This window comes from Rhinolophus hipposideros (assembly GCF_964194185.1).
Source record: "Rhinolophus hipposideros genome assembly, chromosome: 1".
NCBI lineage: Eukaryota > Metazoa > Chordata > Mammalia > Chiroptera > Rhinolophidae > Rhinolophus > Rhinolophus hipposideros.
The window spans coordinates 65430901-65444240 of NC_138047.1; the positions used below are offsets into that span (position 1 = coordinate 65430901).

General features: G+C 35.3%; 1 protein-coding gene across 8 annotated transcripts in view; it reads right to left on the minus strand.

The window, feature by feature from the left end:
- Positions 1-13340, minus strand: part of FAM13A (family with sequence similarity 13 member A) — a 274476-nt gene that overhangs the window by 53188 nt on the left and 207948 nt on the right. For 5 of the 8 annotated variants that reach the window (XM_081042945.1, XM_081042944.1, XM_081042943.1 and 2 more), the window contains 3 exons: positions 12286-12327; positions 9085-9264; positions 3688-3874 (listed from right to left, as the gene is read on the minus strand). In XM_081042945.1, coding sequence (XP_080899071.1) covers positions 3688-3874; positions 9085-9264; positions 12286-12327 — 409 coding nt within the window. Of the gene's footprint in view, positions 1-3687; positions 3875-9084; positions 9265-12112; positions 12328-13340 lie in introns of all 8 variants that reach the window. The other 3 variants (XM_081042950.1, XM_081042948.1, XM_081042949.1) reach the window with 1 other exon arrangement.

Genomic DNA, 13340 nt, shown 5'->3' on the forward strand with positions numbered 1-13340 from the left:
TCTTTGCTTCTCTGTCCTCCCACCAAAACTTGATGATTCTACTGTACATTTACTATGCACACCAGTTCCAATGGTTCTGTTTACTTCGGACCAGTGTGCACAGTGGGCCTGGTAACTGGGGAGGGTTTTTTTCCATCTATATGGCATTCACTCCTGACCTTAGGGAAGACCAGCCTCTAGGAAGCGCTTTTTCCTGAAGTTGTCTGGCCAACTTATCCTTCCTTTGCTCTGCCCCTCCTTGCACGGCTATAAAACCTTTTGGCGATATGAAGAGCAGGAAGGCAGTTGTGACAGGGAGTCCACTGTCTTCCCTTAAGGCTGGCATTTTGGAATAAAACTTGCTTTTTTTCCACCAACCTAGGCTTTCGAGTTTTGGCTTTTATGCTGCGAGAAGCAGGACCTTTCACATGGTAACAACTGTACAGCCTGCAGGGCAATATGTGCTGTCTTTGGTGTCCCGGTAGCTCAAACCATTATCACTGCAATAGCTTCCTAACTAGTTTCCCTGTTTATACCCTTGCCCAATTACTCAACATAGTAGTCAAACCAAATTTCATTAAGTTAGGTCACCATTCCACCGAGACCCACCAATGGATCCTTATCTCACCCAGAGTAAAGGCAGAGTCCTTATAATGATCTATGAGACTCTACTTAATCTGCCCCCTCTCACGTTACTTCTTTCACTTCGCTCACTCTATTCCAGCCACAGTGATATCTTTATGGTTTCTTGAGAATTCCAGATAAATTATTGCCAAGGCCTTTGTACCTGCTATCATAGTATAACTTGTTTCCTTACTTCCTCTAGGTCTTTACACTCAAATGACAAATTCTTGGGAGGTCTTCTCTGGCCATTTTATTTAAAATTGCACCCCCTGTCCCCTCACAATTCCTGTTCTCATTTCCTGCTTTATTTTTCTTTCTAGTAGTTATCACTATCTAATATATCCTATATTTCACTTATTTTTCTTTATTATTGTCAGTTTCCTCTACTAGAATGTAAGCTCACCAAGGGCAATGATTTTTGCCTGTTTTTCTGACTGCTGTATCTCCAAGATCTGAAATATTTCCTGGTATACAGAAGGCATATAATTATGCATAATTCTTTTTTCCAGCTAAAGGAATAAATATTTAATCAGAGTGCAAAGAACTTGAAATGGAATAGAAAAAGGTTTTGAAGGAGAGCTGGGGAAAGTAAAATTAGAAGGTTAAAAGTAAGTGGGAAGTTAAGATGTACAACTTAACTTTTAGGATGTCGTCTAAATACTAGTCAATGTCATGTTCCTGGCTCTTTGATTTGTGGTTACCTATGAGGATTAGATTTAAAAATCATGGAATATGAGTTAGAAAAGATCTGAGAGAACACCCTCACTTTGAGGGAAGTTTTTCTTCGGTCTAAATTGTGTTGGCAGGGTTTTAAATTATTCATTGCAAAAAAGACATGGTCCACTTAACTCACTTATATTATTAACAAGTGACATGCACAATCCTGGAATGTGGAACTGGCAACTAAGGTGGGGGAAAATCCTTTCACATAAAATAGATCAAAATGAAATTAAGCTTCCCCATTCAAATGTTTTTAAATAAAGACTATGTTCCTAGTTTTATCAATTAAACACATGATGTCTGACAATTAAGTTCACAAACTTATTGCAACAATATTGCTAAATTTTTTTGATATCAAAAGGATTATTCATTATGAATTTGTACCAACTAGACAAACAGGTAACCAAGTTTACTATTTGGAAGTGCTAAAAAGGCTGTGTGAAAAAGTTAGACAACCTGAACTTTTTGCCAACAATTCATGGCTCTTGCATCACGACAATGTACCAGCTCACAGGGCACTGTCTGTGAGGGAGATTTTAGCCAGTAAACAAATAACTGTATTGGAACACCCTCCCTACTCACCTGATATGGCCCCCAGTGACTTCTTTCTTTACCTGAAGATAAAGGAAATATTGAAAGGAAGACATTTTGATGAGATTCAGGACATCAAGGGGAATAGGACGACAGCTCTGATGGCCATTCCAGAAAAAGAGTTCCAAAAATGTTTTGAAGGGTGTACTAGGCGAGGGCGTTGGTGCATAGCTTCCCAAGGGGAGTACTTCGAAGGTGACCGCAATGAGGTATGTAGCACCTTTTCTAGGATGAGATCGTGAATTTAACAGTCCGACCTGGTATTTTAAGGAATAAATGTACTTTTCTACTTTTATTAGCTATTACCACCTAGCAAATCCAAGACACTATTCTTGGTGGAAAAAACTTACTGATGGGTTCAGTTCAGTCAAAAGGTAGTCAAACAGAGAAGTACATTATTTTCAAAGAAGCCAAGTGTCAGATTTTTAGTCACTGTAATTCTCTTTGGCAGATAAGCAAATCATTAGCACTAAAGAGCTAATGAAGTTGAGTATGATTTTTTAAAATTTATTTTTCCCCAAAATAAGAATTAAGCTAATATTAAGTAGCATTTAATGTGCAATGGTTCCACAAGCTTACATTCTTTATTTGGAGAACTGTGTCATACATGGGTCTGAGGTAAATGATTGCTCTGGCAGTTCAAGCTGATCAGTTCACTGAAAACAGAGTATTAAGACATTTCGAGGAATAAAACAGAATGAACATGTGTTCCCCAGATTTGCATTTATGTATATTTTTAGGAAAAATAGGGAATCTTGGGTGAGCACGTGTAGAAATTGACAACGAAAAAAATAGGTTACCTATAAGTTCTGCTACATATATGGAGCTAAATGTATGTACCCAGCATGGAGGTTAAGAACTGGTCAGAGATAAAGTAGATCAGAGGATTTACACACTGAACAATAAGTGTGTTATTGTTCACACTTGTATATTACCTATTACCTATTTTTACTAGGGACTCTATGTTATGTCATAAAATCTATCCTTGGATTTTTAAATTCTTGGTTACAATTTTTAAAACTAAAGAGAATTAGAAGACAGACTTTTGTTCTCATTTTTCAGAGAAACCGAAGCATACATAAAAAAGGATGATGTATATTAATAGTTAAAACAAATAAATATTTAATTAGTGACAGAAACCACTTGTAACAGCTTATATATCAAATTAATGATCCAGGGTTCAGGTCTGAGGTAACTGTGTAGGAGATTAATGTTTTTGTGTTTCTGATTAATTTGGAAGAAAATACTTGGTAGAAATAGAGTTGAAAATAAAATTCTGAACAGGAAGAGATTTCTGAACACAAAGATAGTTGAATCTCTTTCGCTTTGTATTTTTCTTTCGCTTTGCTTTAAGTTCATTCATTAAAAATTGTTTTGTACGTATTCATAGAGATAAGAAGAAGCAGAATGAGAGAAAACAAGGGAAAATGCAAATTACTGACAATTTTGTTCCAAAAATAAAATTTTTAAATGCTCAAAAGAATGAGATCAAAATCAGACCAATTTGAATAGTATGGAAATCAAGGTGTGTACTGACATTCTGGCTCCTTAGGCAGAACGTCATGTTTCTCAGCCTTGATTTTTATATTTATTAAAAAGAAATAGAAGTGTGTATATTTAGTAGTTCTAAGGCCTCCTAGAGAACTCATATTTTATAATTCTGTGAAACTCAAGATTGAAATTATTCTTATTTTTTACAAAGCAAGGAAAAGTGATGTGATATTTATTTCCTAACTGGCTACAAGTAAAAATTTTATAAGAAGATTCACTTACCACAAGACCATCTTGATTTTCACTGAGCTCAGAAAGTTTGGAACTGGATTTCTGACGTTTAGGTTTGCCCCTTTCTCCAATATAATCCGAAGTATTGTCATGTAATTTTTCCACTTCCTGAGCATTCAAAATACAATCATCAAGAGTGGTGAACCCAGAAGGAATATTTTCTTTGTTGATAAGTCCCCTTGAATTGAAAAAAAAAAGAAAAGCTTAATTTTATTTTATTTTAAAAGGTAAAAGGGACATTTTAATGACACTGCCACTGCATCACATAGGATGTCAGAAGAGTGCCTAGAAATTTCAGTTTGCAACTTTGATCAAATTCTGAGCAGAATGCCACTCCTAAGACCTCTTGGTGCCAAATAAACACATTAAAAGAGAAATTATTCCTAGAGGCAAATTGGCAAGGGCTGTGTTTCTATCAATGAACAGCTTTTGTATTTGTACCAGAAATAATTTGTATTCAAACAGGGAGACTAGTGCAGGCTAACAAAATCATTTCTCATTAGTCAAATATTACACACACACACATTTATTAAACAAATAAATTTTATAAATTAATACAATGTATGGAGAAAAATCTGAAAAGAAAATATAATGTCTTTTTCTCTAGAATAAGATAGTAATTTTCCCAAATGATAAAGACATTTTAGCATAGTAGAAATGCATTAAGATGTAAATCTGACTGCATTAGATAATCTTGATAGAAATAGCATAATAAAAACTATGGAATACAAAGCATTTTAACTGAAATATGGATTTGTTACTTTCCAGTATAAGAAGTTCCATGATGCAAGCTTATACCTGGAGGTCCTTCATGACTTAGTTTTAGAGGTAGATATGAATATCATAATTTAATTCATTTAATTTTCTTGAAACAGTTTTATTTATTTTAAACATTCCGTTTTAAGAGGATTTCACAAAATTAAATTACTTAGCAAAATGTTTGTCTTTTACTACATCAGAACAAAATAAACCATTAGTGTAGCACCATGGCTTGGTAAGGTACAAGTGAATGAGATTTTACTTTTCTACGTAGTATGACCCTAAAGTCGCTTCCCCCTCAATATCTAAAACTATATCTTGAAATAAATGAGCTCTAAAGATTAAAAATAGATGACCACATTTTACTATCCATTCAACCACATCCAAAAGTGAAAGATAACATTAAATATTTATTCTGCAATCTAAATTCATATCCTGTCTTAGATGGGCTATACTGGAACAAAATTATGAATTAATGTTATCATAACATTTTTAAAGTTATACTATCTGGTAATTTTTAATGTTCCATATTTAATTTATTCTTATGGTATACAACTTTTAATGTAAAAATATGTAGATTTAGTAAAATTATATAAAAATGTGCAACATTTATAAGAAAAATCCTAATATAAAATAATTGAAGACATGAGGAAAATCTGATAGCAATTAACATGCCATCATACAGCATATATTCTCATATAAACACTCTTAAATCTCTCTCCTCCATGCACTGACAGCAGTACCTTCTGTGGATGGCTGGATGAGTTTGGTCTGAAATTCAACACTGTTCTACTACTCAAATTCTGTCTTCTTGTCAGTCTTCATATTTTCCTTAACTCCTGGGGTATACATCTAATCATTATTTTTTAATGGAGGGCTTTTTATGTTTGAAAACTGTTATGGACTAAATTGTTCTCCCCCAGATTCATATGCTGAAGCCCTTATCCCCAGTGTGACAGTATTTGGAGGTAGGGCTTTTAAGGAGGTAATTAAGGTTACATGAGGTCACAAAGATGGGGGCTTAATCCAATAGAACAGGTGTCCTTATAAGAAGAGGAAGGAACACCAGGAGAGCACGGACACAGAGGAAAGGCCATGTGAGGTCACAGTGAAAAGGCACTGTTTGCAAGTAAAAGAGAGACATCTCATCAAAAAACACTCCTGTCAGCACCTTGATCTTGGACTTCCAGTCTCTCAGAACTGTGAGAAAATAAATTTCTGTTGGTTAAGCCCCCCAGTCAGTGGTACTCTGAGCAGACCAATACAAAAACTAAAAATTATTTTTAGAAATTAAAAAGCAGAGTTTATTTTAAAATCTTTTTGAATAGTGAATGAATGGCTGGAATAAACCCAATGCAAACAAATATATGAAAATCTGATTGAGCAGTTGTGCTCATGTGGAAATCCTGTTCTCCCCAACGGAAAGTCTTCACTGTTGTGTGAGTCAGTGCCTCTCAGCCACAGCACCTATATGATGGTGAGGAGCACTGGTATGCAATTCCTTCCGGCAACATTCTGACAAGTTTCAATTATACTTGACATCACTGACCCTTTGACCTAAACTTAGATCTCTACGGCCTCTGGCTTTCACTATCTAAATTTATTTCTAGTGTTTTTAAAAAATTTTTCAGTTTCCTCCTCACCCCTACACGCACACTTAATGTTTTAACAATACTGAACCATTTATTATTCCCCTAACGCAGCATGCTTTTCTTTTCACTTTGCAGTAGGAATTTAATGTAATATTTACGTAACAAAAAAAGTTTTTCCAGTTCACTGTGTTTTGGAAGATTGAAATCATTTTTACTTAAGCATTTCACTTTTTAAAAAATATTTATTATGAAATTTTCAACATATAGAAAAATAGGCTAGCATAATGAACTTCCATACACCCATCCCCAAGATACATTTCCATGTACACAGCAGATGGTAAATTTTTTAATAAATGAATTAAACTGAACACTTTCACGTAATAAATATATTGCTTAACTTTTTACATTTTTCTTGTGGCAAATAATAATAGAAAATTGATGTTTCCTTATGAATTTAGACAAATAAGAAATTGTGTGCACTATAATGAAGTATCATATTAGCCAAACTTCTCAACTGCTTATTTCAAAAATCTGCTATGATTATTTTAGTACAGAATTTATTGACTCCTTAATCTTATCGTGAAATACGGTTACCATTGGATTCAAGGATTTTTTTTTATATGGTTGCATCTTTAAATTGTTAGAGGCAAAATAGATGGATTATGAATTTCAATGAATTTCTATTTTTCAAAACATTTTTTAACCATTTTGTAGAGCTAATATTAATAGTTTTGAACAGAATACAGTAAAGTATAGCTTAATCATTCCTTTTTAAGGAAAGTCTAATGAAAATCTTAGATAAATGAATCAGTTACATATAAGCATATACTGAGAAAAACATACTTACTACAGGCTATATAATAATGATTCTCAACCTTCTCACAACAGATGCCATGTGAGTGTATCTCCTGGGGACATATGGGAGAGGACCTTTATGTGGGAAAAAGTAGTAGGTCTGGGGCCCTGAGAGATAAAGGTCTCACTTTTCCGAAGACCTGGAGAGCTCAGAGAAGCGGTTCAGTATGGGCTGGGAGTTGAAGGACTATCAAGACATGACAGTGACCCAGTGACAGCTTAGGAGGGGGCCTGGGAGGACATGGAGGAGAATTCTGAATGTCCAGACCACATATTAAGGAGAACGACTAAGGTGAGACTGTTAAGTTACTCAGCTATATATAGTTTGCACCCTAAGATTCTCTCACTCAATGCACAGCTATGGTTTGACCACAGTGACCAGAATGAGTGGTGAAGGGAGTACCAGAGATGAAAGATTAAAGGAAAAGCTAAAGTTTCACAGGTGTTTAGGTGATTAGTCAGTCTCTATTGTTCTCCAGCCCCTTTTGTTCCCGACGTTGACAGTAAAATATAATCAAGATAATCTATAGTAGAAACATGCCTGGACTTGGGAACCTGTCTTTAAAATCTGCAGTAGAGGTTACCCCGTTTCAGATTTCTCTCCCTTTCTGGCTCCTGTTCATTTTTGACCTTATCCCACTGCGTTCCTCTCCTGTCTGCAGGTACGCATCCACCATCAGCACGAGCACCAGCCATCTCTGTTCTATTAGGCTTACTACCACTTCCAACCTCGGCTTGCTATCCCTCTGTCCAGACAAAGAGAAAGAAAAGCATAATGTAGTGACACACTAAAGATATTTAAAAAATGCAAAGTGTTGCTGCATACTATTTGGCAAAATATGAGGTAGAGGATAAGAATGTTAAATGAATAATTTGTACTTGCTGTGTAACACAATATAAGCAATACACAATCTAATTATACTCCTAAACACTTCCTATAAAGCTTAGTCAGTAGCTGATGTTAAATGTAAGTATCTTCTGAATCATAATTTTTTTCTATTTTCTAAAGGAAATATTACAGCACCCCCTTTTATCCACCAGCTCCAAGACAAATGTTTTTTAAAAAAGTGGTTAGCTGAACCTACTGTGGTAACTATTTTATAATACATATAAGTGAAACTATCATGTTTTATGCCTTAACCTTATACAGTGATATATGTCAATTATTTCTCAAAACTGGAAAAAAAGTGCTGCTTATGTTACTTAAAAAGTCAGTGGGTTATACTACTGACATTGTTTTACTTTTAAAATTACATTTATGACATAGCCCTTAAACATCTCAATGATGGGCAGCGTGGGATTTATTTATATTATTTATCTCGAGTTTTTCTTTAAGCAAAAAGAAGTTTTGTTTTTTCTTTTAACAAAGATTTTGATGTGTAGATTATATGAGCCCAGATGAAAAAGAATGATGGTAGTCCCCATCTGGCTTAATGTCTGATATTTAATAATGAATTCAAAACAACAACTTTACAGAGGCTAAGTACTAAAGTACATAAATACATTAAAACTTTTAGGAAAAATATATGAATATTGTCTGTTATATATAAATTTATTCACCTTGACAATTTAAATCATGATTATTCAATAACATGAATGGCAACTGTTCATCTGTATTTTATCAAATCTTTTAATGGAGAATAAAGTTCCTTGTAATACTATTCTTGAAATTTATGCTGTGGGAATGCTTCAAAATTAGTCATTATAATCATAAAAATCTCAAACATTTCTGCTTTTAATTAGACTTTAGCTCAAACTTTCTTATATTAAAAATAATCAAATGTCAGAGTATTGTAGTGATAGTATAGTATTTAATCCGGTCAATACAGTAGAAAAATTGGCTGGTTCATAAGCTAGTCTAATAGCAACTGAATATTGTCAAACAAGTTAAAAACAGGCATACAGAAATTTATTCCTCCAACCATTTCAGTATCTCTTGAAATAAAATATTCACAAGGAAGTCATGAAATGTATTAAATCAGAAGTGGCTTCCTACAACATAGCAAACATTTAGATGACAGAGAAATATTTATTCAATCACCCATGAATTTCTAAATTTTTGAAACTTATAAAGTTTTAACCTAAATACTGAAGTAGGTGTGACTATGACACAGTGACTAATTCAGGGGTATATTTTTAAAAGAAGAGAAAACACAAACAAGAAGTACCAATGGCAACTCACATGTCTCTGCCACACCGAATGTCATCCTGCTCCTTGGCTTGGCGTCGGCGCTGTCTGGCCGATGTGGTAGAAGATGCTGACAAACTTCCAGATTCGGAGTCCTCTGAACTTTGGCTTCCAGAGCTATTAACATCAAAAAGATGCTGTTCTACAGCTGAGCGAATGGTTCTTTCTAAGAGTCTGGTTAAAAAAATACAAAATGAATCAGGTCATCAAGTTTGTCAATGATTGCCTTTAACAATATGTACCCATAAATTTGGAAATACGGGTATTTCCAATGAAAGATCCACAACTTCATGAGCAAAGACAGTGTATGAAGCATTCATCTCAAAAATATTTGTATTGTGCATGAAAAACAACTAAACTGAACAAATCCCACCAACTTGATAACTGTGTCTCTCATTTTTGTGAGTCCAGGAATACAGAAATGCTCACCACAAGTCTAGAAAGTTATAGGAGGCATTCAGGAAATAAGGGCCATTCATTTAATATGAGGTAGACTGAGGAAAGATTTTTTTCCTCCTAGAATAATAATAGCCCCATTCTTACAAAGGTGAGTTTCTTTCAGATATCATACGAGTTCTGCAGAGGAAGACGGTATGATTTACAAAGCACACTGACACAATAATTTTGTAATACCTATTATCTATTTAGAATCCCTTTAAGGTAAAATTATAGAAGGAGTAATGCTATTAAATAAAGAACACCTCACCAGCACAATTACTACTTAGAACAGCAAAATCTTTCCAAACCTCTATTCAGTTAAAGAGTGATGCATATATTTAAAGCTGCATTCATATAAACACCCCCAATATATATTACTGAAGATGGAAGAATAGATTTATTTTGTTCAACCTGAGAAAAACAGGAAAGCACAGAGACTGAAAAGAGCAGATGTCATGTGGGGTGGCATGCAGGGTCTCAGCTCCCACTCCCCACATAAGAACGCAGGACATAGTGAGGCCCAAAAGGAACACCCATGGAGCCATAGGTAGGGGAGTCATACCACTATATTCTCGCTGGCGGCTGGGTTGGAGACAGAGGAAGCAGGAGCCACACTATCCGCAACCTGCCGTACACTTCTCTCTGCCAACCAACCTCACTTGTTATCTGCAATCCGCCGTGCTAACTGCAATTCACGCTTGCTAGCTCAGCCACCATCTTCTTGCTAGCCCCCATTTGCTGCTAGCGTAGCCATGGCAGTTATATTAGTGGCCAATGGCTCACTGGTTATAGCTGACGGCCAACTAGCCACAGCTGATGGCCATCCAATCACAGTTGATGGCCATTTACTAACCAAGTGAGCACCTTTCCACATGAGGCCAAGAGCCTGGAAACTGCACTCCTGGCTTTGTCCCCACAGCACATGATAAGATATCATTTTTAAAGCTACATGATCTTTCACTGTGTCTAAACCCTCTTTCATCACCAAACTATTTAATTCTAAATAAGCTGGCATGAAAAATTCTAAACTTAAACTTCTCAAAACATGTTTTTCTTCAGTTGAAAAAAGAATCACATTCAAACTCATCAAATTATACATATTAAATATATGTAGTTTTTGTGTATCAGTTGCATCTCAATAAAGCTGTTAAAATTAAAAAAGAACTACATATATATTTTTTAAATGTTCAGATTTAAAATACATTTACTTAAATAAAATGGATTTTGAAAAATTGAAGAACTTTAGATTTTTCCAAATATAGTTTTGTAACAGACTCATAGTAATTTCAATAAAATTATTTTAAGACAATAAGTAAGCATAGTCTAACTTGGGCATTAGAACTTTTATATTTAGAATTCTACATCCCAATGACTCAAGATTAACTAACAGTGGTATAGGAAGGTGAGTACATTTCATATATGTATACACTAACCCCACACCTTTTCCAATCTATACAAGACATATAAGTGCAAGTTATCAGGAAACAAACAGGAAAGAACATGTCAATTTTGATATTATCTTGTAATCTCTTTAAAATTCATAAAAGTAAGGGGTCAATCCTGCCCTGATTACTTTCTCAAAGGAAAAAAAAATCCCAATTCATCCTATCAGATCCAAATTCATACCAATTAGTGCCTTTTTAAATTCTCCTTTCTTCCTCCTTATCATATCACATCTTCCCCTTCTCCTCCTCCTGATCCTTGCTGATGGGAGATGGTCCAAAAAGGACCATCCATGTCCCAGCAAGGAAGGAAGGGAGTTGAGTGCAATGGGAAATCTTTGGACAAGGAACTATTTACAAATATTTATTTAGTGACTGATATATGCCAGGCACTTTTCTATGTGTTAGGAATACAGCCATGAATATGATAGAATATATACATTACTATGAGGAAAGATAGTTAACAAATAAACCATGAAACTGTAGATAGTGATACATTTTCTAAAAATAGGGTACAGGGTTGGAGAGTGACTATGGGTAGTCAGGGATGGCTTCTCAAATGAGATGACAGTTGAACAACGAGGTAAATAATAAAAAAGTGAATCGCCAGGCTGAGAAACAGCCAGGGCAAGGGCTCTGAGGCAGATATATATACTTGATTTACTCCAGAAACAGGTGGTTGAAGCATAATGAGCAATGTGGTTGGAGAGGTAGGCGAGGGCAGGTAGCTGGAGATTAGATTTTAGTCAAAGTGCAACTGGTAGCCTTAGGAAAAAGGCATGTGACAGACATAATTAACAGAGCACTGCCACTGCCCTGTGAAAAAAGGACCTATTGCAATCACTAATTTGCTTTCTTCACTGTGTCCTATTAGACTGTAAAGTCTTGGAAGGCCAAGCCCAAGGTTAATTTGACATTAACACTATTTGTCATATTGCAGACAGGAAATAAATGTAGGTTGACTAAAAATAATGAAGAAGTAAAGACACAGATAATTCCTTAACCTTTAACGGCATCCTCCATTGCAAGATACCTTCCAAAGCACACAGATTGCTTTGCACATATTGACTCTGACATTATTTACACTGAAATAACTAAAAATCTCATATTTTTAAATGGCATAGCTGTCTCCAGTCACATACCCACACAGAAGCTCCAATAGGAACATTTCTTATTTACTGCTCTCCTCTGGGTAGTTTTCAGAATCATTTGGCTGCTGACTGTATGAATCTTCCAATACTATCCAACGTTAGAATTGTCTTTCTGTTTAATAAATGGGAAAGGAGGGGCAATAAAACCAATTCCAGTAACTTACTCTCCAGTTGTTGAAACATTGCTGACTTGGGATACACGGGCACTATGGGAAAGAAACAAAGAGAAAGAAAAGTCAGATTAGACGGAGGACCAGAGACTATGAACCAAACTTTCAAAGGGGATCCAAGGCTAAAAAGTATTGGCCAGGCCCTGACCCTCGCAAGACAGTTAAGTGGAATGGTGAAATTTCAGAACACCGATTTAGCACCCTTCAGAACTTCGCCTCTTGCCTACACTCTCTGTTCATATAACCATAGTGAGGGGTGAGGCTGGCAGCTATTTTAACCATATCCATATCAACACATTCTCACATTCTGCCCTCTAGTGCTTAGTTGGCTTCTAAATCAAGGTTTGAAAATAGCTTGAACAAAGAGATTTAAAAAATCTTTAGTGCATGTCAAACTACAGTTTTCTCTGGCCAATCTGTTCTCTCCTTTTTATTTCCTTGTTTGTAGAAAGGAAATAAGAAGAAAAGAAGAGCTGTTAATGACCAATATTGATGGCTGTCTTTCATTCACTCTAAACATCTTAATTCATATAGCGTAATTTTCAACATCTGAATGTGCTGCTTTGGAATCATCTGCTGAGATTTTCTTCCACGTATGTGTATACCTTATTTTTTTGCAATTCAGAATCTAAGTGCCTCTGGGGATTGTATGATATTTCTCATTTTTTTCCATTACACTTCATACCACAACCACACCCATCATACCCAGCATAGTAATCATTGTTCCAGAGGTTGTCAACAGACATGTAACTCTTTAGTTCCAGAGAATTTCCCTTAAAGCTGCAGCTCTTGGTCATGGTCACAAGCCACAGCCAAATCCCTGAAAAAGCACCTATAATAATGCTACTGTGCACAAGGGAAACGAGAAGAATCTTAATTAATAAATGAATGAATGAATGAATGAATGAACAAACAAATGACCAAATATATCCTAACATTTACTGAGTACTTACTATATTTCAGACACTGCTATGTATTTTTCACAAAGATTTTCTCCTCTACTGTTTACAGTAACCCAGTAAGGTAGGTTCTATTGTTTTCTTTCCTCT